Source organism: Rhinichthys klamathensis, unplaced genomic scaffold (genome assembly GCF_029890125.1).
Source record: "Rhinichthys klamathensis goyatoka isolate OS25496 unplaced genomic scaffold, OSU_Roscu_1.1 h1tg000098l_1, whole genome shotgun sequence".
NCBI classification, from domain to species: Eukaryota; Metazoa; Chordata; class Actinopteri; order Cypriniformes; family Leuciscidae; genus Rhinichthys; species Rhinichthys klamathensis.
In genome coordinates this window covers 2,023,196-2,049,997 of record NW_026606637.1, presented here as the reverse complement: position 1 = coordinate 2,049,997, position 26,802 = coordinate 2,023,196, and the positions used below count along the sequence as shown (strand labels likewise).

The 26,802-nt window shown below is 39.0% G+C and overlaps 1 protein-coding gene and 1 long non-coding RNA gene across 2 annotated transcripts in view; both read right to left on the bottom strand.

The window, feature by feature from the left end:
* Positions 1–14,905: 14,905 nt before the first annotated feature.
* The window catches only part of LOC130086587 (adenosine receptor A1), a 49,000-nt gene continuing 37,103 nt past the window's right edge, over positions 14,906–26,802 (bottom strand). Inside the window, exon 2 of the mRNA XM_056252656.1 lies at positions 14,906–16,461. Within this exon, the coding sequence (XP_056108631.1) occupies positions 15,801–16,461 (661 nt within the window). The 3' untranslated portion in view covers positions 14,906–15,800. The remainder of the gene's footprint in view (positions 16,462–26,802) is intronic.
* LOC130086595 (uncharacterized) lies at positions 19,448–19,960 on the bottom strand. Its single transcript, XR_008807237.1, has 2 exons — positions 19,878–19,960; positions 19,448–19,735 (listed from the first exon to the last, which is right to left on the bottom strand). It is a non-coding gene; the product is annotated as an uncharacterized LOC130086595 (long non-coding RNA).

The following is a 26,802-nucleotide window of genomic DNA, read 5'->3' as shown; positions in this document are numbered from 1 at the left end:
CTGCTGCTCTATTTCTCCTCAACAAATCTTGAGACTGACAGAAATCCACATAGGGTTTGAATGTGATAAAGTTCTCAATGCAGCCTATCATGCACAAAATAATCTGTTTCTCTTTGCATACATTCCAGCACATTATTAAACAATTGTCTGATTTCATTGCTACTTACTCCAAAAAGTAAAAACTGTACTTGAAAAGAAAACAGGATTGTTTAAAGCTGTAAAGGATACCAAAAACAAACAAAAAAGAAAGGAGTATGAAAGAAATATATGTGAAAGGAGAATGTATGTGTGTGTGAGAGCAGAAATGTATGTGAAAGGAGAACGTATGTGTGTGTGAGAGTAGAAATGTATGTATGTGAAAGGAGAATGAAGGTGTGTGCGAGTAGAAATGTGAAAGGAGAATGTAGGTGTGTGTGAGTAGAAATGTATGTATGTGAAGAATGTAGGTGTGTGTGAGAGTAGAAATGCATGTATGTGAAAGGAGAATGTAGGTGTGTGAGAGAAGAAATGTATGTATGTGAAAGGAGAATGAATGAGTGTGAGAGTAGAAATGTATGTTTGTGAAAGGAGAATGTATGTGTGTGTGAGAGTAGAAATGTATGTTTGTGAAAGGAGAATGTATGAGTGTGAGAGTAGAAATGTATGTATGTGAAAGGAGAATGTATGAGTGTGAGTAGAAATGTATGTTTGTGAAAGGAGAATGTATGAGTGTGAGAGTAGAAATGTATGTATGTGAAATGAGAATGTATGTGTGTGACTGTAGAAGAATGGATTTTGGCTTGTACGGCCCCTCATATTATTGTCATCAATCTGTGCTCTCTCAATATAAATGCTGAAAATTAGAGAGCAAATTATTCTCCTTAAAGAATAATTGAATTTGCTCACAAACTATCATTTTCAATACTTTGCTAAGAACTGGTAGCAAACTTATTGGTCGACCATTAAAACCCAGTGCTGCATTTTTCTGTAGATGAATAACCTTTGCATCTTTCCAAGCTAAAGGAAAAATCCCTTTTTCAATACTGATATTAAAGATGTGGCAAACTGGTTCTGCCAAACAACATTTCTTCTCTTAATTTATCAACTTTATTTATGAAAAAAATCATTAAAATAATTTCCAATTTCATATGGTTTAAAAATAGTTAAAAATGAGTCACCTGTATCAATAAAAGAAGGAATTTGACTTGATTTCCTGTCCATTATTTAATTGAATGTACTCCACATTTTTTTTTACAATCATATTTACATTCACTTATTTTAATTTTGTAAAACATTCTTTTCTTTTTCCTATTAATTTTAGTTACTTGATTTCTTAATTTGCAATAGACGTCCCAATCCTCCTTGTTCCCAGTACTGTTTGCTGTACCCTTTGCCACATCTCTCTCAAACATAATGTTTTTCAACTCATTAACAAATCCATGGTGCCCTAACATTCTTCACTGTACATTTTTTCATAGGTGCATGTTTGTCCATCAAAGGGTAAAATAATCTTTCAAATGCTGACAATTCATTATCAGGATGAACTTCCTTATAAACATCAATCCAACATATATTATTTATGTCTGTACAACATGATTCTTGACTGAATCTCTTATATGATCTTTTATAAATTACTTTTGGTTTCCTAAGTTTTTTAAGTGTTTACATGCTTGCTAAATAAAACGTAATATCTTTTTAAGCATGTGTGTTTAAAGGCCTTAAACACTTGAATCCTGGTAAATGCTGCTTGGAGATTTAATTAGGGGCCAAGCACCGAAAAGTGTTCTCGTTAGATTAAGGGCGTCATGCCGAGTCAACGGATATTCAATTTTCCTAGATCGGCCATTTTGACTGTTGGCCATTTTGAATTATGTGCTAAAATGCGGTATTCTTTGAACGCATGAACGAATTGTTACGAAACTCGGTGTGGGTCATCAGTCCTGAAGGAGCCTGAGAAGTTCAGAAACAGCGCCACCTAGTGGTAAAATTTTATTTTCAAATGCTTATAACTCTGGCTGTGGTTGACTTATTTTCACAGGAGTCATCTCCTTGGGTTCCTGAATCGTTGCCGAGTCCACAGATACCAAACATGCTAAGTTTCGTCTTACGGTTTGTGTAGCGTTGTGATTTAGCGCTTAAAAAAACATTTGCCGATATCTTCAAAACCGTTAGTCCGATCGAGACGAAACCACCGTCAGAAGTTTGGAAACATAGGTCAATGGCTATATGCAAATACCCAAATGCCAAAATATTGATAGTAAGGGGTAGTAAAATTCAATCAATGTCACGTGTCAGTCATTTTTGACGTGTTTTTTCATATTTATGTCTATAACTCCGAAGCGAATTGAGATATTTTCACCAAATTTGGCACACACATGTATGGGCTCATTCTGAGGACACATGAAAAAAATTGTGGGATTTTGCCTCTTGGTGGCGCTATAATAGAACAAAACATGAAATTCCCATTGACTTCAATACAGTTTTGTGATGCAAAATGCTATAATTAACAAATGCATTGCTGTAACATTATGAAACTCAGAATTCGCCACCAACACCATCCCCTGAAGGTACTCCAAAGATTTCGAGTTAGCGCCACCTGTTGGTCAAAAGTAAAATTAAATTTCCAAAAATGCTAATAACTTTTGAATAAATATGCCTATTGTAATGACACTGGTCTTAATAGATTCCTTGGGTCATGCCGAGAACATAGATACCAAGTTTGACGTAATTGGACGATTTTCCTGTCCGCCATCTTGACTTTCATTGAATACCTACTTTTTTAAACTCCTCCTAGGCCGTTTGTCCGATTTTCACCAAATTCGAATCGTATTATCTCCAGACCGTGCTAAATAAAAGTTATGGATTTCGTGTTGATAGACGAAACCGTTTTCTTATTCTGCAGCAGCATATTTGAGGCATGTGGCCAAAAGGACTATTCAGGCTTTATATCTGCAATGCCTCGAAATATTGACACCAAACTTTGTATGTGTCATTGTCACCTCACTCTGACCACACCACATCAATTTCGTAACTGCGCCAGCTACTGGTCGAAAGTGGTAATCCATTAAATCATACTTTTAGTTAATGTATATGATTTTTCAGCCATTTTACCAAAATTCTCTTAAAATGTCTTTAATTGCTCCTTGCTGCAGTTGATCTGCCACTCCCACTGATGGCATCTTTTGCCGCTTCTTGCGCTTGGCCCCGGTAATGACTGCTTGCAGCTATATTTTAAACTGTTATTGTGAGCATGCACTGTATTTAGGATTAGTACTCATAATGAGGATTTGAAGTGGTTTTCCTTCATCTGCCGTCAGTCCCTTAGCTCAACATCGGTGTCGCCAAACTGCTTTGTCTCCAAAATGTGCATACGCATGGCTCAGAGTTTACCTACAGGTGCACACATTCTCCCGTCAAGTTGTTTTTAATAGATCACAACCTTTGCGTGGGAATGAGACCCCTGGTCACTCAAACAAGAAATATAAGTTACATTTGTTCCACTGATATTAGTATTTTAAAAATATATATAATTTAACCCAGACCCATATTTATACAATGTATAATTTAACCATCACAGGATTTTATCTTTCAGATTGTGATGCTTTGTTTTAGACCGTTTGGTTGTTTGCAAACACCATGATGTGTTTTGTGGGTGGAGCTTACCTGGTGGAAGAAAATGACAGTTCTAGTAGTAGTCTATGGAAGCCACGGAATTAATTCTAACTTTTTCCCCTCACAATTCTGAGTTTATATCTCAATTCTTAGAAGAAAAATCTGAATGGATATTCTGCCTTTCCTCAGAATTGCAAGTTTATATCCCGCAATTCTGACTTTTTTTCTCTGAATTGTGATGTAATCTTTCAATAGCGAGAAAGTCAGAATTGGGAGATAAAAATGTTATAAGTTTAAATGCTATCTATGTAATATGTTACAGGTTTAAATATTATTTAATGCTGTTACTGTAGGGCTAAAATGCCCCCTATGAACTGTAGATGTGAATACTATGTAGATCTATTGTGAAAAATTCAGATTTTTTCCACAATTGCAAGTTTATATATCTTAATATAAATAGAATATAAATTCTGAGAAAAATTCTGAATTGAAGAATTTTCAATTCTGAGAAAAAAAGTCAGAATTGCGGGATATGCACTTACAATTCTAGGGAAAAGGGCAGAATATCGAGATTATATCTAGCATTTCAGATTTTTCTTCTCAGAGTTGCGAGAATAAATTCTCAATTACCTTTTTTATTCTTTTATTCCATGGCTTCCATAGACTGCTACTACAGAACTGTCATTTTCTGCCAACAGGTAGGCTCTGTCCAGAAAACAGGTCTTTTACATGTCTATTTTCCTTTTGGTCTAAATGGTCCATTTTGCTATTGGTGAAGAGACAATATGTCTAATGCTGTTTTTTTCTCAACAGGTCTCTGTCTCCAAGAACAGCACTCTTTGAGATTAAAGCTCAAAAACTTTCAAACATTTCTATGGAATTTTGAATAGTAATACAGGTAGTAACTGTGCCAATGTGCTCTTTATAGACAGTCACAACCAGCAAAAGGAAGAAGATTTTTTTTTTTTTTACATTTTTACTCTGATACAGGTAGTTGTGTTTGATTATTTCAATTAATGCAGGAATTCTCAACCAATTATGCTTTTTAAAAAAAGACTTGTATAATAGACTTATGTGTCTTATAATATAGTCAGATTCTTAATTGTAATAATCACTTATGTAATTCACAATTGTGTGTACTGTATCCATGCTGTATCCATGGTTATCCATGCTTTTATTTCCTCACGTTTAGATTATTGTAACTCTTTTTACTTTTTTCAACAAATCTGCTCTGAACCGTCTTGGTTCAAAATGCTGTGGCAAGGCTTTTAACAGGATCTGGCAGAAGGACACACATAACACCCATTTTATCCTCCCTACACTGGCTACCCATCAAATTTCGTATTGATTTTAAAATATTAGTTTTAACTTTTAGAGCTTTAAATGGTCAGGCCCCAATACATTGCTGATTTGTTGTGCCCCTACTCCCCAGGCCGTGTCCTTCAAACCTCAGGCCAGAGTCTTTTAATGGTCCCAAAGACTCGTTATAAAACGGGGAGACCTGTCCTTTTAGGCTGTAGCCCCCAGACTGTGGAACGCCCTGCCCCTGTCCCTCCATGTACCCGACTCTGTCAATTATTTTAAAAGGCAACTCAAGACACTGTTATTTAAACAAGCTTTTAGTTGACTGGGTTTTATTTTGGGCTTTTAAAAAAAAAAAATTAAATTTTTTGATTGTATATTGTTTTATTATTGTGGTTGCACTTTGTAAAGCATTGATTTTATCTGTGAAAAGCGCTCTATAAATAAACTTTACTTATTTACTGTATGTGGACTAAAACTGGTAAAAACTGGAATGTTATTTAACGTCCTTTAAAGTGAAGCATGTTCAACAAATATATCAGTCTCATAGGGACATGTGTGTTGTGGTAAACATTACAAGTGACATGTTCACTAGAGTTAAAATAAACATTGGGTGGACATGGTGAGACATTATTATTTTGTTTGCACCACATCAATCAATAAGGAAATATCAGGGTTACTAATGACCTGACTGGGGTCATTAGTAACTCAACCAAAGTAATTCAACCTAAGCATGGAATTCCCTTTACTCGAAAAAAAATTAAGTTATTTCTTTCTCTTAGTTGCCATAGAATTACAGTTTGCTACATGCTCTTTTGTCATACCATCACCAGAGGGCACCACAGTACTGACTTACCATCTAATGATTGCTGTTAAAAAACTATGGAGAGTAATTCACAACTGTAATTTGAGGGGGAAAAAATAGCATTTGTAAGATTAAGCCTAATAAAACCATGCTGTTTGTAGACCAAATAAAGAGGAAGCAGCGATAATATCCTTATCTGATTACTATTCCCAACACTATTTGTAAATTCCTCACAGTGCGCTATGACAGGTAGGTTAAAGCTGCATGGAATTAGATTAAGACACTCAACTGATCTAGGTAATAGCAGCTTGTGAGTCATTTTGAACTGAATACTAAGATGAATCCAGAGTGTTCATTCCCTCAAGCATTAACTTAAAAAAAAAAATCTTCAAGTCAGTTCACTGAGAAGCCCCGTTGAAACAGAGGTCAGCTGACAAGTCTGAATACTGTTCAAGCTGAAACAAAGGTCATCCCATAAGCTTTTAACTCAGGATCTACCCAGGAAGTTGGGGAGTAGTTTTGCAGGAACTTCAGGAAGCACCACACAAGAATCGCGTAAATTCTCTCTGAGATTGACCAAACCTTGTTATTCTGTAAAGGTCATACCATTTATCAGAGTCAAACAAACTTGCTCACCACCACCTATTTTCGAGGTTGTTGCCCGAGTCAAAATCAGGGTCTGTTAAGAGAATGAGTGTTTCATAATCAAGTTGTTGGGTGTTATAGCACCACTTGGTGATAACATCACAATTTACTAGTTCCTTTTCTACTTTCTACACTTGGATAAATTTCAGAAATTTGAAAGCTCTGAATGTCCTTGCCTTATTAAAATTTAAAGGGAGACCTGAACATTTGAAAGATCCAAATGTGATTGTCCTCGCAGATATACATAATTTAAGTTAACAACACATCTAAAAAAAAAAAAAACGAAAAAAAAAACACACACATCAGACCCCCGGCAGTATCATTTAATCTAGATTTATTCATGGTTCACTCCTGTGTATATTTTCACATCTCTTCTCAGGCCCTACGGTTTTGAGCAATTTAAATATTAAATGCAAACTGCCTACAGTTTTGATTAATTTCAACATCACGCAGTGAAATTGAAGGCTGCATTTCTTATTTCCTCATAAAAAAATGTGGTATTCTCATAAAAATAAATATGAAAATGCATCACTTTCCAGTGGTTGTGTTACACCTATGGCAAACTACTTCATTTAGATCTAAATATATACAAAAAAAAAATGGACAAATAAGATTGCATGTAAAAAATAACAAATTAAATGTTGGAACATCTAAGCAGTCACATATTGTTACATTATTTAAAAGTATTATAAAAGTATTGATTTTAGTTTGGGAGGAAATTCTTATAAATCATCTGTCCACTAAATTGGAAAGCATGCATCATAGATATAGTTCAGCTACAATATATTACTGTGACTTGTTCTTGAAAATACTTAATCAGCAGTAACCTTTTTGGTTGTAAATAAATGTATTTGTATTTTAAGAATGTAATTTTCAGTTAAAAAAAACTGATTATGCATGATATTGTAATGTGTTAATTTACTTGTTACATCAAAAAAGTAATCTGATAACAAAATGCATGTTACATGCAATGTGTTACCCTAACACTGCTAATTTCAGATGAGATTGAAAACACCTGATCACTACTTTCTTTCCACAGTCTGAAAACATCTATAGATCAATGTAGATTTCAGTCTGAGGTCTTTTCAGAGAGGAGAGCTTCTGTAGACATTTATCCATTTTGAACATAATCAACTAATAAGGGTAAAAAATTGACGTACTCTGGTAGACAGGAGGGAGCATTTATACATAGTCAGAGTTGGGTTTCCACAGAGTTGTACCTCCACTAGAACTTTGATGGAATAAAATCCTCATGTTCTAATATCAAAGACATGCAACGTTTAACTTGGATGAAGTTCTTCTGCATCAGCTGGTCAAACAGGAACAAACTCAATTGTGTTTGCAAAAATTTAAGCTGTATTGTATTTTTGTTTGTTTCACGTGATTTTATATAATGTTGTTCATTGGTTTGTTAAATACACATAGTATTACTGTGTTTTACTGTATTATGCTTAATACAGTATCTTTTCAGTTAAAACCAAAAATGCATATTGTCCACTCAAGTGGACATCTGCAAATCTCTGAAAAATGTGTAAAAAAAAGTTCAGATATTGTTTATTTGTTTTTGCCCCAAGAGCAATAAAAACACAGGGAAATAAATCCTGACTGAGGTTGTCCTAGTTCATGCATGAAAGGGTTAAAGGGATAGTGAAAATTCTGTCATTATGTTGTTTCTGACCTGTATGACTTTCTTCTGCTAAACAAAAATATTTTAATGAATGTTTCAGCTTTTTTGAATGAAATTCAATGGGGTCCAAATCCAAAACAACATTGGACCACACTGACTTTTATTGTAAATAAAACATTTTTTTAAACATCTCCTTTTGTGAAAGAAAGTCAAACAGGTTTGGAATGACATGAGGGTGAGTAAATAATGCCAGAATTTTTTTTTTAATTATTATTATTAATTTATTTATTTGATAAATTATACCTTTGACTTCCGGTTCGGCGATGTAGGCAGCAGAGGCGAGGACCTCCCAACCACACTCCTTTTAATCATATATACGTCTTCTTCTTCTAATCTAATTGCTTTACAATATAACATATAAGTACTACACTTAGTTCAGAAAGCGAAATGAGCAACTCTAAACAGAAGCAAAGTACCGCGCCAGCAACACGGTCAGGCGCTACCCTAGCGGGTAAGTTAGCAGTAATGGCGGCTAATGACACCACTATTAGCAACGAGGACGTACCTGAAAAAGACAATACGGATAACTTGTCGATGAGTCAGCTAGTCTCCGAATTGGCAAAACAGCGGGCCAGTTTAAAAGAGGACATGCAAGTTTAATTCAAGACTCAAACAAGCTGTTACAAGCCTCCCTTGACACGCTACGCGAGACAGTCGGCTCGTTTCAGCACCGGCTTGCATCTACTGAAGTACTGGTCGGCGAAAACTTTGAAAGGCTAACCGCCGCGGAAGCGTCGATTAAATCCTTGAAGGCACAGAATTCTTCTCTTCTTGACCAAATTGGCGACCTTGAGAATAGATCCAGAAGGGCCAACCTGCGTATTATCAATATTCCGGAAGGCGCTGAGGATGAAAAAGACCCCATCGGATTTATATCTGGGCTGCTTAAAGATACCATGGAGAGCATATTTGACAAACCTCCTGAACTTGAACGAGCGCATCGCGCGCTTCGCCCCAAACCTGGAGCAGGGCAATCTCCAAGACCATTCATTGTCTGCTTCCACTGATTTCAGGAAAAGGAAAAGGCACTTCACTGGGCCAGGCGACATGATACAATCCCTATATCAGAAAGGCATAAAGTTCTTTATGTATCCTGCACGTCTCCGTGTGAAATTCGGAGAGGAAACTCACACTTTTGATTCACCTGAGGCTGCCGAGGCTTTTTACAAACAACGCGTCCTTGTACAAGACTAATATATTGTCTGTGAAGTTAAATGGCACAGACAACGTAGGCTACTTCAAGCAATAAGGTGACTTTCTCTATCTATTCTTAGCAAGTTATCTAAAACTTGAAGAAAAGACGGCATGTTTGTTTCTGTTTATTGCCTTAAAGTTAATTCAATACAATGTGTAATAATGACGCTATGCTGTATTCCGTGTAAATATTGTGGTTTGGAGTCTCTCAAGAAGATCGTTCTAAGTTCTAAGTTTCATTTATTCAAAAAGTATTGCATTTTTATTTTATTTTATTTTTTTTATGTTATGATTTTAGAAAAACTGAATAGTGAGGAAACGTTTATGTTGCTGGTTGCATTTTTGATCTGTGAATGCTTGACTAAATATATATTTGTCCATGTCTGATATGGCCGATTTAACTAAATCTCCTGGGGGGTCGAAAGTTAGATTTGTTAGCTGGAATGTCAAAGGCCTAAATAGCCCAATCAAAAGAGGCAACATTTTTGCATACTTAAAAAAAATTAAAATCTGAAATAATATTTTTACAGGAAACCCACTTGCGCATTGACTATGTTTACATGCAGCCAATTTTCGGGTTATGGTCGGGTTAAGGTCACTATTCGGGTTTCTGAAACATTAGGAATAACCCGTTTACATGCGTGAGCAGAGAGAGTTTCTCCTGTATACATGGAATTGCAATATCCCGATGTAAACGGCGACGCACGGTTAGCGTCAAGACGTACGGACAACCTTAAGACGCAATATGCGTCATTTCCGATTCTTCTTCCTGTATCCAAAGACAACAACAACAGCAGCAGCACGCGGATAATGAATAGTTCGGGGCAGATAGCGATCGCCTTTGTTTGCGCTTTGGTGCTGGTACTGACCTCGCTCCAAAAGTATGCTGTGCTGCGTCTCGCCATGTTTACTTCCGGTATACTGCACGTAGTCATTGACTGCGTTTACATGCAGCCAATATTCGGGTTATGGTCGGGTTAAGGTCACTATTCGGGTTTCTGAAACATTAGGAATAACCCGTTTACATGCGTGAGCAGAGAGAGTTACTCCTGTTTACATGGAATTGCAATATCCCGATGTAAACGGCGACGCACGGTTAGCGTCTGGACGTACGGACAACGCAATATGCGTCATTTCCGATTCTTCTTCCTCTATCCAAAGACAACAACAACAGCAGCAGCACATGGATAATGTATAGTTCGGGGCAGATAGCGATCGCCTTTGTTTGCGCTTTGGTGCTGGTACTGACCCACCAGCAGCACTTGACACTACTGTGCCTCATGGTCTTCATTAATAATGGCGTCTCGCCATGTTTACTTCCGGTATACTGCACGCGGGTTTTTGTATGCGTCGAGAACTTAAGTTCCTCTACTCAAAAGACCAAGATTCCTTGCGAATAGAACATGCGCAGAACACAAATCTATGTTCCTTTTGATGGGGATATGCCGATACACGTTTACATGACCAAAAATTCGGGTTAGAAAAGGGGTACCCCAGGTATAATATCCCGGTTTTTAAAATCCGGGATATGAGCATATTCGGGTTTTTGCCGGTGTTTACATAGCCGCGCGTGACCGGGTTATTGCTAATATCCCGGTTTTGAACGGGTTATTGGCTGCATGTAAACATAGTCATTGTCGATCATCTCAGAATTAGGAAACCATGGGTGGGGCAAGTTTTCCACTCTAACTTTAACTCTAAGGCAAGGGGAACTGCCATTTTGATACACAAAAGCATTCAATTTACTGCCTCTGGTTCTATTGCAGATCCTCAGGGAAGATATGTTGTAGTCTTTGGGATATTATATAATGTTCCTGTCGTATTAGTTAATGTATATGTGCCTAATTGGGATGATGTGAGTTTTATTAATAAGCTAGTTTCTGTATTGCCAGACCTAAACTCCCTTATGATTTTTGGTGGTGACATAAACTGCGTAATGGATCCGTCCCTTGACCGTTCCAATCCCAAATCTTTATCCCGTTCCAGGATGGCCCAAGCCTTATCTACATTCATGGATCAAGTGGGGGTGGTTGATGCTTGGCGATTTCTTTTTCCACAAAGCAGAGAATATTCCTATTTTTCACATGTTCATCACTCATATTCAAGAATTGATTATTTCTTTATTGATAAATCTCTCCTTCCTTCTGTTGGACAAATTGAATATTTACCTATTGTGGAATCAGACCATGCTCCCTTGCAATTAGACCTTATTTGCAATTTGAGGTATAACGAACGGCCTTTGTGGAGACTAAACACGGCCTTGTTATTAGATCCTACATGTTATTTGTATCAACAGCTATAGATAATTTCCTATTACATAACAGGTCCAAATCTATTACAGCATCTACACTGTGGGAGACACTTAAAGTAGTTATCAGGGGAGAAATCATTTCATATACTTCAACTCTCGATAAAAAACATAAACAAAAACTGGACGATTTAATTGATTCTATAAGAAGGGTAGATTACCTCAATTCCACGTCTCCCTCACCTGAACTTTATAAAGAAAGGTTGAACCTTCAAGTTCAGTATAATCTGTTATCAACAAATAAAACTGAATGGTATTTATCACGTTCTAAAGGTTATATATATGAACATGGAGAAAAAGCAGGACGACTTCTAGCCCACCAGTTAAAATCTAAAGCTGCCTCTCAACTTATACCTCAAATTTGTAATAGTAATAATGGTTTAATAGTTAATCCAATTGAAATTAATACCACTTTTAAGAACTACTTCTCAAATTTGTATACTTCTGAAAGCCCTGAATCTAACTCTGAAATTTTTTAATTTTTAAATAATATAAACATACCCACCCTCAATTCTGTGCAGAAAACTTCTTTAGATCAGCCCATACAAATAGAAGAAATTTTAAACTCGATCACATTAATGCAGAGCAAAAAAACACCTGGCCCTGATGGCTATCCAATAGACTTTTATAAAAAATTTGCAGATAAATTAGCCCCTATTCTTCTTGATATGTTTGTGGACTCGTTGGAAAAGGGTAGCTTGCCACAAACCTTGAATGAAGCAAACATTATACTTTTACTAAAACCTGGAAAGGATCCCCTGAAATGTAACTCTTACAGGCCAATCTCTCTCTTAAACTCTGATGTAAAAATTGTGGCAAAAATCCTTGCTTTAAGTTTAGATACAGTAATAGAGAACTTGATTTCAAAAGACCAAACCGGTTTTGTCAGAGGTCGACATTCTTTTAGCAATATCCGGAGATTGTTAGGGGTAATACACTCGTCTAAACTTTCTCAGGACCCTGTCCCTCAGGTAGTCATCTTGTTAGATGCTGAAAAAGCATTCGACAGGGTGGAGTGGAAATATTTATTTTTTGTGCTGGAAAGATTTGGATTTGGTACATCTCTTCTCTCATTGATTAAGTTATTATACTTTTCCCCTAAAGCATCTGTAATTACAAATAGAGTATGTTCAAAGTATTTTCCCCTATCACGGGGTACAAGACAAGGATGCCCTCTTAGCCCTTTACTTTTTACTTTAGCCATCGAGCCCCTATCTATAGCATTAAGACACTCACAGCATTTTACTGGCATTAGCAGTATGGGCATAGAACATAGAGTATCCTTATATGCCGATGATATGCTGTTGTATATTTCAGATCTGATCTTAGGTATTCCACAGGTAGTTAAAATATTGAAACAATTTGGAACTTTCTCAGGCTATAAACTGAATTTTTCGAAAAGTGTTTGTTTCCCCATAAATAGTAAGGGCCTCCATATTTCGAATACCGATATACCTTTTCAGTTGTCTATATCGGGTTTTAGATATTTAGGGATAAACATCATACAGGGATTCCCTAACCTTTACAAAGAGAACTTTGCTCCTCTAATCGACAAGTTAAAACTAGACCTCAAAAAATGGAATTTGCTATTTCTCTCTCTTGCAGGTAGAATTAATTGTGTAAAAATGAACATCTTACCAAGGTTCTTGTACTTGTTTCAATGCATTCCAATATTTTTAACAAAATCCTTTTTTCAGAACTTAGACAGACTTATTTCATCATTTATATGGGGTGGAAAAACACCTAGGATTAGGAAGAAATTTCTCCAAAGACAGAAATCTCAAGGCGGATTAGCGCTTCCTAATTACAGGTATTATTATTGGGCTGCAAATATCTCAAAAGTACTTTATTGGCTTCAGAACCCCAAAGATGTCTGGTGTATTTCAGAGGCAAACTCCTGTACTTCATCATCCCTTCCTGCTTTAGCTTTATCTAAATTGCCCCTTTGTATTTCACTGTATATTCAATGCCCAGTCGTCGCAAATACTCTCAAGATTTGGCTTCAATTTAGACAATGTTTTGGTTTCAAAGACTTCTCCATAGCCAGCCCTATATGCAAGAATCACCTATTCCTTCCAGCTCAATTGGATTCAGTCTTCAGTCAATGGCAACAGACAGGTCTTGTCAAATTTAGCGATCTCTTTATTGATGATTTTTTTCGCCCCTTTTTCCAATCTCTCCTCAAAATATAATCTGCCAAGATCACATCTGTTTAGATATTTTCAGGTTCGTCATCTAATCCAAAATCATTGTCTCACATATCCATCCACTCCTCCCAGTACAGGATTGGATGCAATTTTAAACTTTCCCTTACATTTGAAAGGAGTAATTTCTAATGTATATAATACTTTAATGTCAATAAAAAATATTAATCTAGACAAAATCCGTGCAGAATGGTCAAAGGATTTGGCAGTGGATATATCAGAGGAAACATGGAATAATGCATTATTTAGAGTGAATGGAACAACCTCCTGTACTCGCTTGGGCTTAATCCAGTTCAAAGTCCTTCATAGACTTCATTACAGCAAGGTTAGGCTGTCCAAGATATATGCAAATGTAGCTGATACATGTGAGCGCTGTCTTCTGCTAAAGCAGACCTTGCTCATATGTTTTGGGCTTGTTCCAGACTGCTGGATTACTGGACAGCTATATTTAAAATTTTGTCTGAGGAATATGTTAAGGATATCAGGCCTAGTTTTGAGATGGCTGTCTTTGGAGTACCTACAAGGTGTGGTCATGTCCAAAAATTGTCAAGACGCATGCGCTTTTGCATGTCTTTTGGCTCGGAGAAGAATATTACTTGATTGGAAATCAAGTAAACCACCTTTAGTTTCACTCTGGCTTAGTGATGTGATGCTGTTTTTGAAACTGGAGAAAATGAAATATTCTCTTAGAGGATTCACCAAACGTTTTTATTCAGTATGGACCCCGATGATTTCATATTTTGAAAAGGACGCAACTCTTCCCCAAAACTAAAACTAATATTGTTATTAAAAGGCCCGTGCACAGTGGAACGGATAACGCAACTTGACACAATGGGCTAACAATGATGTCAATTATTTTCTCACTGTTTGTAATTAAACAACTTCGAGATTCTGTTTGACCAGTTTTTTTTTTTTTTTTTTTTTTTTTTTTATATATATTTTTTTTTATGTGTTGTTTATGTATTGTTTATATATTTTATTATTATTACTGTTTATATATTTTTTTCTCTGTTCGGTGGGTTGTGGGAAAGGGGGAAAATTGTTAAACAAGGAGCATTGTTAACTTTTTCTGTATATGATACATCACTCTGTTCTTCCTTCAATAAAAATGTAAAAAAAAAAAGAAAAAAAGAAATTATACCTTTGAGAAAAAGTGGGCTTAGCTGGCTACAACTTGCGCTCACCTTGAAAAGCAGCAAATGATAAATGACTCTACCGTATACCATTCTTTTCAACATATGAATTCTCTGGCATATAAAATGGCATCAGATCACATTCTCATCATCCTTCCTCAAGGTCTTCAGATGCTGTTATACTGATTTCACGAGTTCACACATACAAATAACTCAGATAGAATAAATGGTATGCATATTTGGCGTGCTGTTTGAGGAGAGGGCTCCGGGCTCAGTATTTGGCCTGAACCCAGAGTACTCCCCCCGTATTCCTGGCTGTGGAAGGAACAAGCTGAGAGTGAGGTGTCGGGGTGGTGGAGGGATGCTGAAAAACTGTCAAAGAATGTAGGTGAGTCGACTGAGTGCCTTTATATATGCTTCCTCTCATGCTGATGGGATAGTCATGATGATTGTTTGACAAGTTAATTGGATTGATTATTTGAACGTGCTCCTCCCGAACTTTGTTTAGTGAAACATCATATATAGTTAATTGTACTTGTATACATTGACACTTAGTTTGCAATTTTGCGCTTATTATATAAAGCCCTTTATGTTATAGCCACATTAAAATGAACCCCAGCACAAAAGGAAATCATAATCAAATAAAGATTCCCACAGATTTGAATGTCAGTTATACTGTGTGGCTATATCTCTAAAACAGACCATTTTCATCTATTTAATGATTACTCACTAATGATGCAATTAATTCTATGCACCAGTGACTTGGCTTTCAAGGAAACAATTTCCAGTAATGTCTGATTGTCATTTTTGTGGCAGATGTATTCTCACAACTCACAGCATACATCCCATACTGCATTTCCCTTCAAAACTCATCATCAACTGTCATGTTTTAAAAAGTGATTCAAATAGAGGAGACCTGTTGAGCATAGCATCAGATATCATTGTGTCGCAGTCTTCTCTCTTTGCTATCTATACGAAAGCTGGGCCGATCATCCACCCGTGGATCCTCCGTGCAGCATACATACTGTTTCCAGATCTTAATGAAGGCATTCCGGAATTTTGTAATGCGGAATGCGTAAACAATGGGATTAACAGCGGAGTTACCATGACTGAGCAAGATAGCCACATAGAGAAGGCACATGGAATTGTCACAACTAGGACAGAAGAGAGTGATGCAATTCAGGATATGCAATGGCAACCAGCTAACAGCGAACAAGAAGAGCACCAGTGCAAGAGATTTTGCCAGCTTGAGTTCTTTCCCGTAATATCGAGTGGGGTCGGTCTGGTTGGCAGTGACCTTCTTGTTTAGCTGCTTGTGGATTATGTAGAAGATCTCAGTGTAGATAAGCAACATGAGGACGAGAGGTGGCAGCACCCAGCCGAAGAAGTTGAAATAGACCATGTACTCCATACTGATGACATTCTCAAACTCACAGGTTACGAGAAGGTCAGCTCCTACAGTGCCGTTGGTCTGTTGTAGCTTCTCCAGATTGTTCCATCCCAACATGGGCGTCAGGCCGACTACGATGGCCACCATCCAGCACACCACCACAGCAGTGCCTGCACGCTTTGGTGTCACCACACTTTTATAGCTGTGAAAAAAAAAAAAGTTTTAAAACAAACAAACGGCCTTGCTTTCCGGAAGTATTTTTCCCATAGAGATTTTTAGAGAAGTCCTGAGAGTTGTAAGCCATGAACCAAACTAACCAGCAACAAGGTTGTTGAATGGCAACATTACAAACCTTAATTTGAAGCAAAAAAGTATTTGAAAATCGGACAAAAAGACAAAGGCCAGGGGTTTTTGGCCCGCCGAATACTTTGGTCGAAAGCGGGCCAACTAGGGCTTGAGGAGTGGTCATGAACAAAGGCAGAGTTTATCTGAGTCAGGAGAGGGTCAACACCACTGCTGAAATACTACTAAAGGCTTCTTATGCTAACCATAGTGATAAATTATATTTTATTAACAAAGTTCGGGAGGAGCACGTTCAGTTAATTAACACGAGTGGAGTGCACCCAGCAATCAATGATGAGAGGTATATATAGATTCAGCAATCTCACCTCACTCCATTGATAGTTTAGCAGCATCCCTCCACTGCCCCTTCTCCACACTTCTAATAATAATAATTCGTTACATTTATATAGCACTTTTTCTGGGACCTCAAAGCGCTTCACATATGGAAGGGAGGAATCTCCTCAACCAGCACCAATGTGCAGCATCCACCTGGATGATGCGACGGCAGCCATATTGCACCAGAACGCCCACCACACACCAGCTTATTGGTGGAGAGGAGACAGAGTGATGAAGCCAATTAGTATATATAGGGATGATTAGGAGGCCATGATGGACAGAGGCCAAGGGGCAAATTTGGCCAGGATGCCGGGGTTACACCCCTACTCTTTCGAAAGACATCTTGGGATTTTTAATGACCACAGAGAGTCAAGACCTCGATTTAACGTCTCATCCGAAGGACGGTGCTCTTTGACAGTATAATGTCCCCGTCACTACACTGGGGCGTTAGGACCCACACAGACCACAGGGTGAGCACCCCCTACTGGTCTCTCTAATACCTCTTCCAGCAGCAACCTGGTTTTCTCAGGAGGTCTCCCATCCAGGTACTAACCAGGCTCAGCCCTGCTTGGCTTCAGTGGGCAACCAGTCTTGGGCTACAGGGTGATATGGCTGCTGGTCCTAAACACTTACATAGGGGGGAGTACTCTGGGTTCGGGCCAAACTCCGAGCTCGGAGCCCTCCCCCCGGACAGCACGCCAAATACGCATTAAACCTAATCCAGTCTAATTGTATGTAAGTGTGAACTCGTGAAATACATATATGTTAATGGAAAATACCAGAAACTGCTTGAAGAACTTGACAAATCTATGTGAAGACAAATCACATATGATTATAATCGTGTTTTTATTTCATGTTTCATCTGTCTCTTCCCTGTGCCTTCCCTGTGCATCTGCATATGTCATAAATGACATATACACCGGTTAACTCATACAACTCCTGTTTTCTGTCCGTGATCTCCCTCTTTTGTTGCTCTGGCTGAAAGGATAACAGTTTCACGAGTTCACACTTACAAATAATTAGATAGAGTAAAAGAGTATGCGTATTGGGTGTGCTGTCTGGGGGAGAGCAACAAGCTCGAACTGTGGCCTGAACCCAGAGCCACGAGCGAGGAGTCGGGGTGACATACGGATTCAGAAAAGACTGTCAAGGAATGAAGGTGAGTTGGCTATATATAGGCCTCCAATTGTACTGATTGGGTAGATCATTTGAACATGCTCATCCCAAATTTTGTTAATAAAACGTCATATAGTGAGACGGGAGAGACCTCCTCAGGTCTAAAACCTCCTCAGATTTGCATAATTTTGTAGAAAATGTAAAGAAATAGCTCACTCTTTCTAAAGAAATGTGACGTAAACATGATATTTTATCAATTAAAAAGCCTTGATGGAGTTGTTTTGTGCATTCCTGTGATCACAAATAAATGGAAGCAGGCACAAATGAATAGGTCCTACAGTATGTGTTCTATTGTTATGCGTACTGGTAAATACTAGTTTGTTTCAGCATCATTGATGTGCACTCCTGACACAAATTAAAAAATTACTGTCACTGTAACATTTTTGATTATAAAACATTAGTCAAATATCAATTCTGTAATCTTAAAGGTAGTGTAGGCAATTTTGGAGAAGCATAAGATCCCACCCTCCCTTCAGGGCGCTCTCCAAAGCCACGCCTCCTCCAAAAGACATGAACAGCAGAGATTAATAGTGTCAAAAGAGACTACGTTAATTCACCTCATGTCTCAAAGCTCATAACATAATAATAATAATGAACGTAAAGTTTTTTATTTAATAGTTAACCAGCAGCTCTCTGGCTCATTTTTTAAATTTGGCTGTATGAATAATTCACAAAAAGATTACAGATTGTTTCCTATGCCAATTGTTGCACAATAAAGTATAAAAATAGATTTAATTTCACTAGCTGATCACAAACGTTGGCCGGAGTGAGATCCAATCAAAGCTTGTGTTGTTACCTTGTTAAATTGATTTGGCCAATCACGTTACTCGTTGAACCGGTGTCATTCTGAAGCCATGAGTCTACAACCCAACCTGGAGAGACCGGTGTATCTCGGCAAGACAACGTCAAGGTAAGATTTGTTTTCCAATGATTATACACCCCTATATCTTAATACTTTTCATATAAGTTGTATTTAAGACTGTAAGCTATACTTCGCCTTGAAGTTCGGGTTGTCGTTGATGAGAACAGTAGCCATGAAAGAATGTTGGTAGTGGAGCAGTAAAGCTAGGTCTAACATTACGTTGCTTAGGCTAATCTAAAATAATCATTCGGTGCATGCACAATGAACTAAGCAAAGAGTATTAAAATATGGGATAATTATGGGAAAATATTTAAACGGGAAGACAGTGGGAAATAAGTCTAAATAAGGGAGAATCACGGGGGAAACGGGAGGGTTGACAGGTATGTGCAGGTTGGTTACAGCAAGCTACCTAGGCTATAATAAGCTAGACTAATTATCAGCTAAAAAGAGTGCAAACCAAAACAAAGAAATTATTTCAAATCAATTTTATAGTGGTAGTCATGGAGTTATTTAAGCCAATTATGGTAGATTGTCACAGTTTTTACAATAACACAATTCTGTGCATGGTAGCTAATGCTTTTTGCAAGTGCAGTTCCCTCCCACACATTTAAGGGTTTTGCATTGGCAGTGCACCAGCTCTAAGACACTCTGTGGTGCTGGGGGCAGTGTCATCCAGTGCACTACCAGGTATTCTCCGTCCATCCTCTATCCATGCTGTACCGGTGGGGGTATGTCAGGTTGTTGTTTTTGCAGACTTCACCTGTAGAATGAAAAAAATGAAAAGATTACTTTGGCCTATTAACCTACTGAATCAGAATTATGTTTCTGATTTTGTTTATTATCTTTAGAGTGACATATTAGCTGTAAACCATTCTCTTTTTTTCTGTTTCTTGGCCATGTACTTGTGTATTGCGGCCTGGTAGTTGGCACGCTGAATGTGCTGCTGAAGGGAGTCTTAATTCGGAGGAAGGCTCATTTCGAGACATTTCCCAGACTTAAACGTGCCACCTTGCCTGGTTGACACTTTTGACATCTTTTACGTGATATAGCTCGCATGTGAAGGCCTCCACTACCTCATAGAGGTCTGGGGTCACAGTGAAAGTTCTGCCTATTCTCTGGAATGTGTTGCAGTGCTCTTGAATGGATAGGAGTGCCTTCATTGCCTTCACCTTTCCTATCCCATACAGGGAGCTGACAGTGTCAACCAGTGAAACAGTGAAGGCCAATGAGCGCATCGCAGACTATCGCTCCCAGCTGGTCATGGATCTTCTGGACTTCGACTGTGCGAGAAGTTCCTCCTTTCCCTGTCTGAAAATACAGGTGAGCTCCGATGTCTTTGTAGAAAGCGAGGGCCAATACAAACACATTAGTGTCAGGACTTCTGATAATAATAGGCCAGCTGTAATCAGCAGCATGAGCACAGTGTAGCAGTAGTCTGGTGTCCGCTTCTTCCTGTGTCGTGAACAGCGCTGACATTGGCAAGGCTTCCAAATCAGTTGTATCCGGGGTTTTCTATTGTAAAGGACCTCTTGATCGATGGAAGGATCAAATGGATTTGTCATGTTCTGAATGGTGGATATGATGTTCTTTACATCCCTCTCATCACATTCTCTGCGCGTGTCATCAAGTTCAGCTCGTTGTTTTGTTGTGGGGCTGTGCCCGGCCATGTCTTTGCACTCCATACTGATAGCTGCACGTTCATGATGTGTGAGTGTCCATCTATGAACCGCACCTTTGTTAAGTGAAAACCCAGTCAGTCCACCTTTAGTTTTGGAGTCACGGTTTGCTGTTTGTTCGATGACTTGATAACATGCTGTGTAAGCAAAGCCATATGTTTGCTGTCTTTGGGCGACAAAATCCCCTGATTGGAGCTGGCGGTTTATGTTTGGATGAGTGTACCCTAAACTGACCATTTCCATCCAGTACGTTGACAGGTAGCAGGCATAGTTGATCCTGTCATAACAGAAGAACCATGGCATAATGTAACGCACACTTGATAGGTGGAGACTCCAGTTTGCCTCTCGTGTTCCTCTGATGAAGAGGAGAATATCTTCAACCATTGCAATGTATGTGCACCAAAAGTGGAATGTCTTGTTGGTGGTGTTGTCTTTAATGAAATCTTCATACCCTTTCATTACCTTTTGAAAGTTCTCAGACATTACCCTATCATCAAATTCTTCACCAGGGAAAGCTGTCTGCAGATCAACAGCAGTCTTGACAGCAGCTTCACGTCCATCTTCCGGAAGAACGTCCAGGTATGCCTGCCAGCGAAGTCTCTGTAGGGCTTCACACATTAACATGTGTGCACGCATGCTTCGATTGTATTGATGTCCAGATATGACTCCCTCCACAGATCCTGCAGCAACAACTTCAGCTTCTATCATGACATCCTGAAATCCTGCATCTCCAGATCGCTTCCCAATACAGGCCAGGTACGCCATGGCTGTGTGAAATTCCCCCAGTCGTTCCTGAAATGTTTTGTTTGTCCAACGAATCTCTTGGGCTTTCGAGTATATGGCCTGACCCATGTCAAGTCATCTTCATTTATATAGCGCTTTTAAAGGGGTCATATAATGCCATTTTCATACAAGTTAATTTGATTCTTTAGGGTCTAAATTAAAAGTTTGTAATATACTTTAATTAAAAATTCTCATTAGTATTGTAAGAAAACACTCATTTTACCTGGTAAAAAACAGCTCTGTTTTCAGCACGCCGTTTCAGTGCATATGCCTCTAAATGATAATGAGCTTCGCTCACTCCGCCCCTCTGTTCTGCGGGCGTTTAGACACAACGCACGTGGAGTGTTGCCTTGACAACAGTTGAGGGTATATTTTGGAGAAAGAATGGCAGCGGGAGTCTCTGAGGACATATCTGTGCAATCGTATCAGTTTAAACCGGAGTCGGACCCGGAACAAGATGACAGCCGCAAAGAAGTTCGACAATTAAGGCTCGAACAGGACGTTTCTGAATGGTTGGTTAACGGAATGTCACTTTGATCTATCTTTGTATATTTACTGGCAGAGTAACGTTAGAGTAACTTTTAGTGAGATGTACGAACGCTATGTGTTTACTGATGTATGCGTACTCAGTTTGTAATAACACCATAACGCGTTGTTCATTATAAACGTGGGATTATGAATTATATTGAGAACGTCGTACATAGAAAACATGCCGTAATGTACCCTGAGTGTAAACCTTAGCCGCATTCATCGTGAAGCGTGCAAGCGATTTCCAAAGATTAAAATAAAGATTAATACAATTTTACACTCACTTCGTCTGGAGGTGCAGCAGGGACATGAATAGTTGGTACCGATTATTTTTTCAGGAGCAGCTTCTTAGCAAAACCAGCTTTATACTGACTCTCGTTTATAAAGCAGTGTGCTGAGAAATGATTCGTGAATCGCGCAAACATGAAAGCATTGACGTTGCTCGTGGGGAATATTTCCTTCGAAAACAAAACTCAGCCACTGTGTCTTCAGCGGTTCGGATTTAGGAACATCAAAATGACTGCTGTGTTCGTTATTACACCAAAAGAACAGAACACCACAATCGCTTAGACGCCATTCTGCTCCAGTGTATCAACAATAGCGGACTATGATGACAGCTCGCTCAGGGCGGGGATGTGTTGAAACGCTGCTGTCAATCAACAATCGTGGGAGGGGCGTCCGACCGTGTGACGTCACACGGTCGAACGGCTCGATTTGAGACAGGGAAAAACATATAAGGAGATTAAAACAAAAACACTGGATAGATTTTTATCATTATATGATTGTAGGTTTCCACTGAATGAAGCTTGACGCTTTATCCACTCCCTTCGTCCACATCCACTTCAATAAATCCACAGGACAACTCATGAAAAATATATCCGTTTACTTGGTTATCAACAAAACATCAGCAAAGGAAAATTACAAAAAATAAAAATGATTAATTAAAGAGAAAGAAAGGTAAAGGTCAAAAAACTGTGTGGCTCCATTCTGCTTGCCTGACTGTTCACACAGATAACTTCACTAACTCTCCTCACTAACTCTCGCGAGAGTATTCCCAGCACTTAAAGGTTCATGCAGTTAAAGATAAAAAATGCTATAATAATCCTCTGTTCCCAAAATATCATGTAATATAAATACACTTTAAATTATCCACACACATTTTAGATAATTACACAATTAACTCCTTGCATTACTGTAAATATTAACTGCATCAAACTGTAAATACTGTAAATATTCACTTCAATTTTCTCCACATAAAATGAATCATGCAAATTACTGTTTAACGCATAAATTAAATTATTTATCAATTAACTGTATTTAGGCTCCTACATTACCGGCCCCTAATTGTTATCAATGTCCTTGAAACAATTATCAAAACTTAAATTAAAGGAGCCTATATGCTAATTAACAAACTATCTAAAGAAATATTCTTGGTCTTCGCCCTATCCGAAATAGGGTCTTTCCTTTGGAACAGCTTATACATTGTCCTCAGATCCTTGAAGAAGACATAGTTTTGTTATCGGGCGACAAAGCTCGTTGCTCTTAGTCTTGACTGTCACCTGAGGAACGAAACCTTTCTTGTCAGGAAAAATCTCCACAATTCTTCCAAGTGGCCACGAATTTCTGGGCGATGTATCATCCACAATCAGCACTACATCACCAACACTGAAGTTTCTTCCAGGTGTGAACCATCGTTGACGTTCTTGGAGCTGCATAAGATATTCTTTACACCAGCGTTTCCAGAAGACATCCGCAAGGTACTGAACTTGTCTCCATCTGCGGTTAGCATACTGGTCATCCTTGCTAAACACTCCTGGGGGTAACTCAGGCTTGACCTTGAGTAACAACGGGTGGTTGGGCGTTAAGGCCTCTAAATCATTAAGATCTGAAGATGCCTGGGTAATTGGCCTGCTGTTTATGATGGCCTCAGCTTCACACAGCAAGGTATGGAGACCTTCTTCATCCAAAAGTTGTTCCTTCACTGTAATGTTCAGAATTTTCCTCACCGAACGAATCAGCCGCTCCCAGCATCCTCCATGGTGAGAACCTGCTGGCGGATTAAAGTGCCACTGGACTCCCTTCTCTTGCAAATTCTTTGCTATCTTGCTGGTGTTCCATTCTTTTATGGATCTTTTCAACTCACTGCCAGCCGACCTAAAATTGGTTCCATTATCCGAGTACATCTCTTTGACTTGTCCTCTTCTTGCAAGAAATCTTCTAATTGCATTAAGGCATGCATCAGAGTCAAGCGAAGATGCGACTTCTAGATGTACAGCTCGTATGGCAAGACATGTAAAGATGACACCATATCTCTTTACTTGCGCTCTTCCTCTTTTCACCAGAAATGGACCAAAGTAGTCAACACCGACTCTTGTGAATGGAGGAGTGTCAGGCAAGACCCTGCATCTTGGTAGATCAGCCATGAGTTGCTTACCGTTGCAGTTCCGTGTAGTTTCTTACAGCTGATGCACCTGGACAAGAACTTTCTAATAGCGCCGTTTGCTCCAGGGACCCAGAATCTTTGACACAGTTTTGCCAACATATGATTTCTCCCGGCATGAGCTGTAACATCGTGAATGTGCTTCAGCACAAGCATCGTGATGTGTGAATCCTTTGGCAAGATGACTTGCTGTTTGGAATCCTCTGGCATTGCTGCGCGGCTCATCCTTCCACCAACTCTGATGACTCAGTTTTGAAGTACAGGGTTCATCTTGTAGAGCGAACTACTTTTCTTTACCGTTTGATGTTCCTTTAGCATAGTCAAGTCTTCTTTGAAGCTTTGTTTTTGACAGTATTTCACAATTTCTCTTTCTGCTTCAGTCAAACCTTCACAGGTTAGGTGTGTTGCTTTGAAAACTTTCTTGAACTGATTAATTCAGTTTTTTCCTTGTGAGTTTAGTTCCTTTCTCTTTGCTTTCAGTTCCTTAAGCAAATCTTTAAACTTCAGAAACCATACCACCGTGCGTTTTAGTTTTGTCCAGGATGAGTAGTAGTTCATCAACTGTTCCGTAACATTTTTGGGCTCTTGCGTCTGAATAACATGTGCTTGAACTACCTTTTTAACTTCTGAGTCATCAATGTCCAGCATTCCAGGATCTGGATTTTTGGGCCACTGGTCTTGTGCACAGAGCAGAAAACTTGGTCCTAAAAGCCAGCTTTCATTGTTCAAGAACGCTTCAACAGTCTGTCCTCTCGAGACATGATCAGCAGGATTCAAATTGGTATTAATGTATCTCCACTGTGAAGTCTGAGAGTGCTCCAGGATTGTTGTGATCCTATTGGCAACGAAAGTCTTGAATCTTGTGCCTTCACTGTTCAAGTACTTCAGCACAGCCGTGCTGTCTGTCCAAAAGATCGATTCGTTAAGTTACAGTTCAAGCTCTTTCTTCAGAAGCTTCTCCATCTTGACGGCAACTGTGGCTGCAGTCAATTCCATTCTTGGTATGGTTGGAGACTTTAAAGGCGCAACCCTTGCCTTTGCCATAATCAGAGTGGATTGAGCTTCACCGCTTGCAGTGCGTAGCAGTAGGTAGCTGGTCATTCCGTATGCGTCTTCACTAGCATCAGCGAAATGATGTAACTGTAAAAAGACGCAGGCGCACCAAACTGCTTTGACTTAACACATCTGTCAACTCCAAAGGTCTCAAGCTGTTGCAATCCAGACATCCATTTTTTCCAGTTCTTAATGACATTATCAGGCAGGTCTTCATCCCAGCTATACTTCTGGCGGCATAAGTCTTGCAAGATTCTTTTGGCAGGCAGTATCACTGGAGCGAGAAAACCCAACGGATCAAAAATGGAACAGACGAGGGAAAGTAGGCCTCTCCTAGTGTGTGGTCGAACTTTGAGATTGATTTTGAACTTGAACTGATCCGTTTCGGCCCACCACTGGATTCCCAATGCTCTCTCCATTGGCAAGTTATCCTCATCCAAGTCCAAATCCTGAAAACCCTGGGCCTTTTCCTCTTCAGGAATGGAGTTGAGCAACCTTTGGCTGTTACTCGACCATTTTGTAAGTCGAAATCCACCTTTTGCCAACATATTCCTCAAGTCAGCGCAAAGAGTGATTGCTGTGTCTTCGTCTGTAGCTGACTTAAGACAATCGTCTACATAAAAAATTTTCTTCACTGTTTTGGCAGCTTCTTGACCAAACTCATCCTCAAAATCTGTAGCACATTTCTGAAGTGCAAAAGTTGCAACACTTGGCGAAGACGTCGCACCGAAGATGTGGACCAACATCTTGTGTTCGACAAGTGCCTGCTCATAGTTACCATCAGGCCACCAAAGAAACCTGAAGAGATCCGTGTCTTCATTGCTGACATCTGAAGATGCCTGGGTAATTGGCCTGCTGTTTATGATGGCCTCAGCTTCACACAGCAAGGTATGGAGACCTTCTTCATCCAAAAGTTGTTCCTTCACTGTAATGTTCAGAATTTTCCTCACCGAACGAATCAGCCGCTCCCAGCATCCTCCATGGTGAGAACCTGCTGGCGGATTAAAGTGCCACTGGACTCCCTTCTCTTGCAAATTCTTTGCTATCTTGCTGGTGTTCCATTCTTTTATGGATCTTTTCAACTCACTGCCAGCCGACCTAAAATTGGTTCCATTATCCGAGTACATCTCTTTGACTTGTCCTCTTCTTGCAAGAAATCTTCTAATTGCATTAAGGCATGCATCAGAGTCAAGCGAAGATGCGACTTCTAGATGTACAGCTCGTATGGCAAGACATGTAAAGATGACACCATATCTCTTTACTTGCGCTCTTCCTCTTTTCACCAGAAATGGACCAAAGTAGTCAACACCGACTCTTGTGAATGGAGGAGTGTCAGGCAAGACCCTG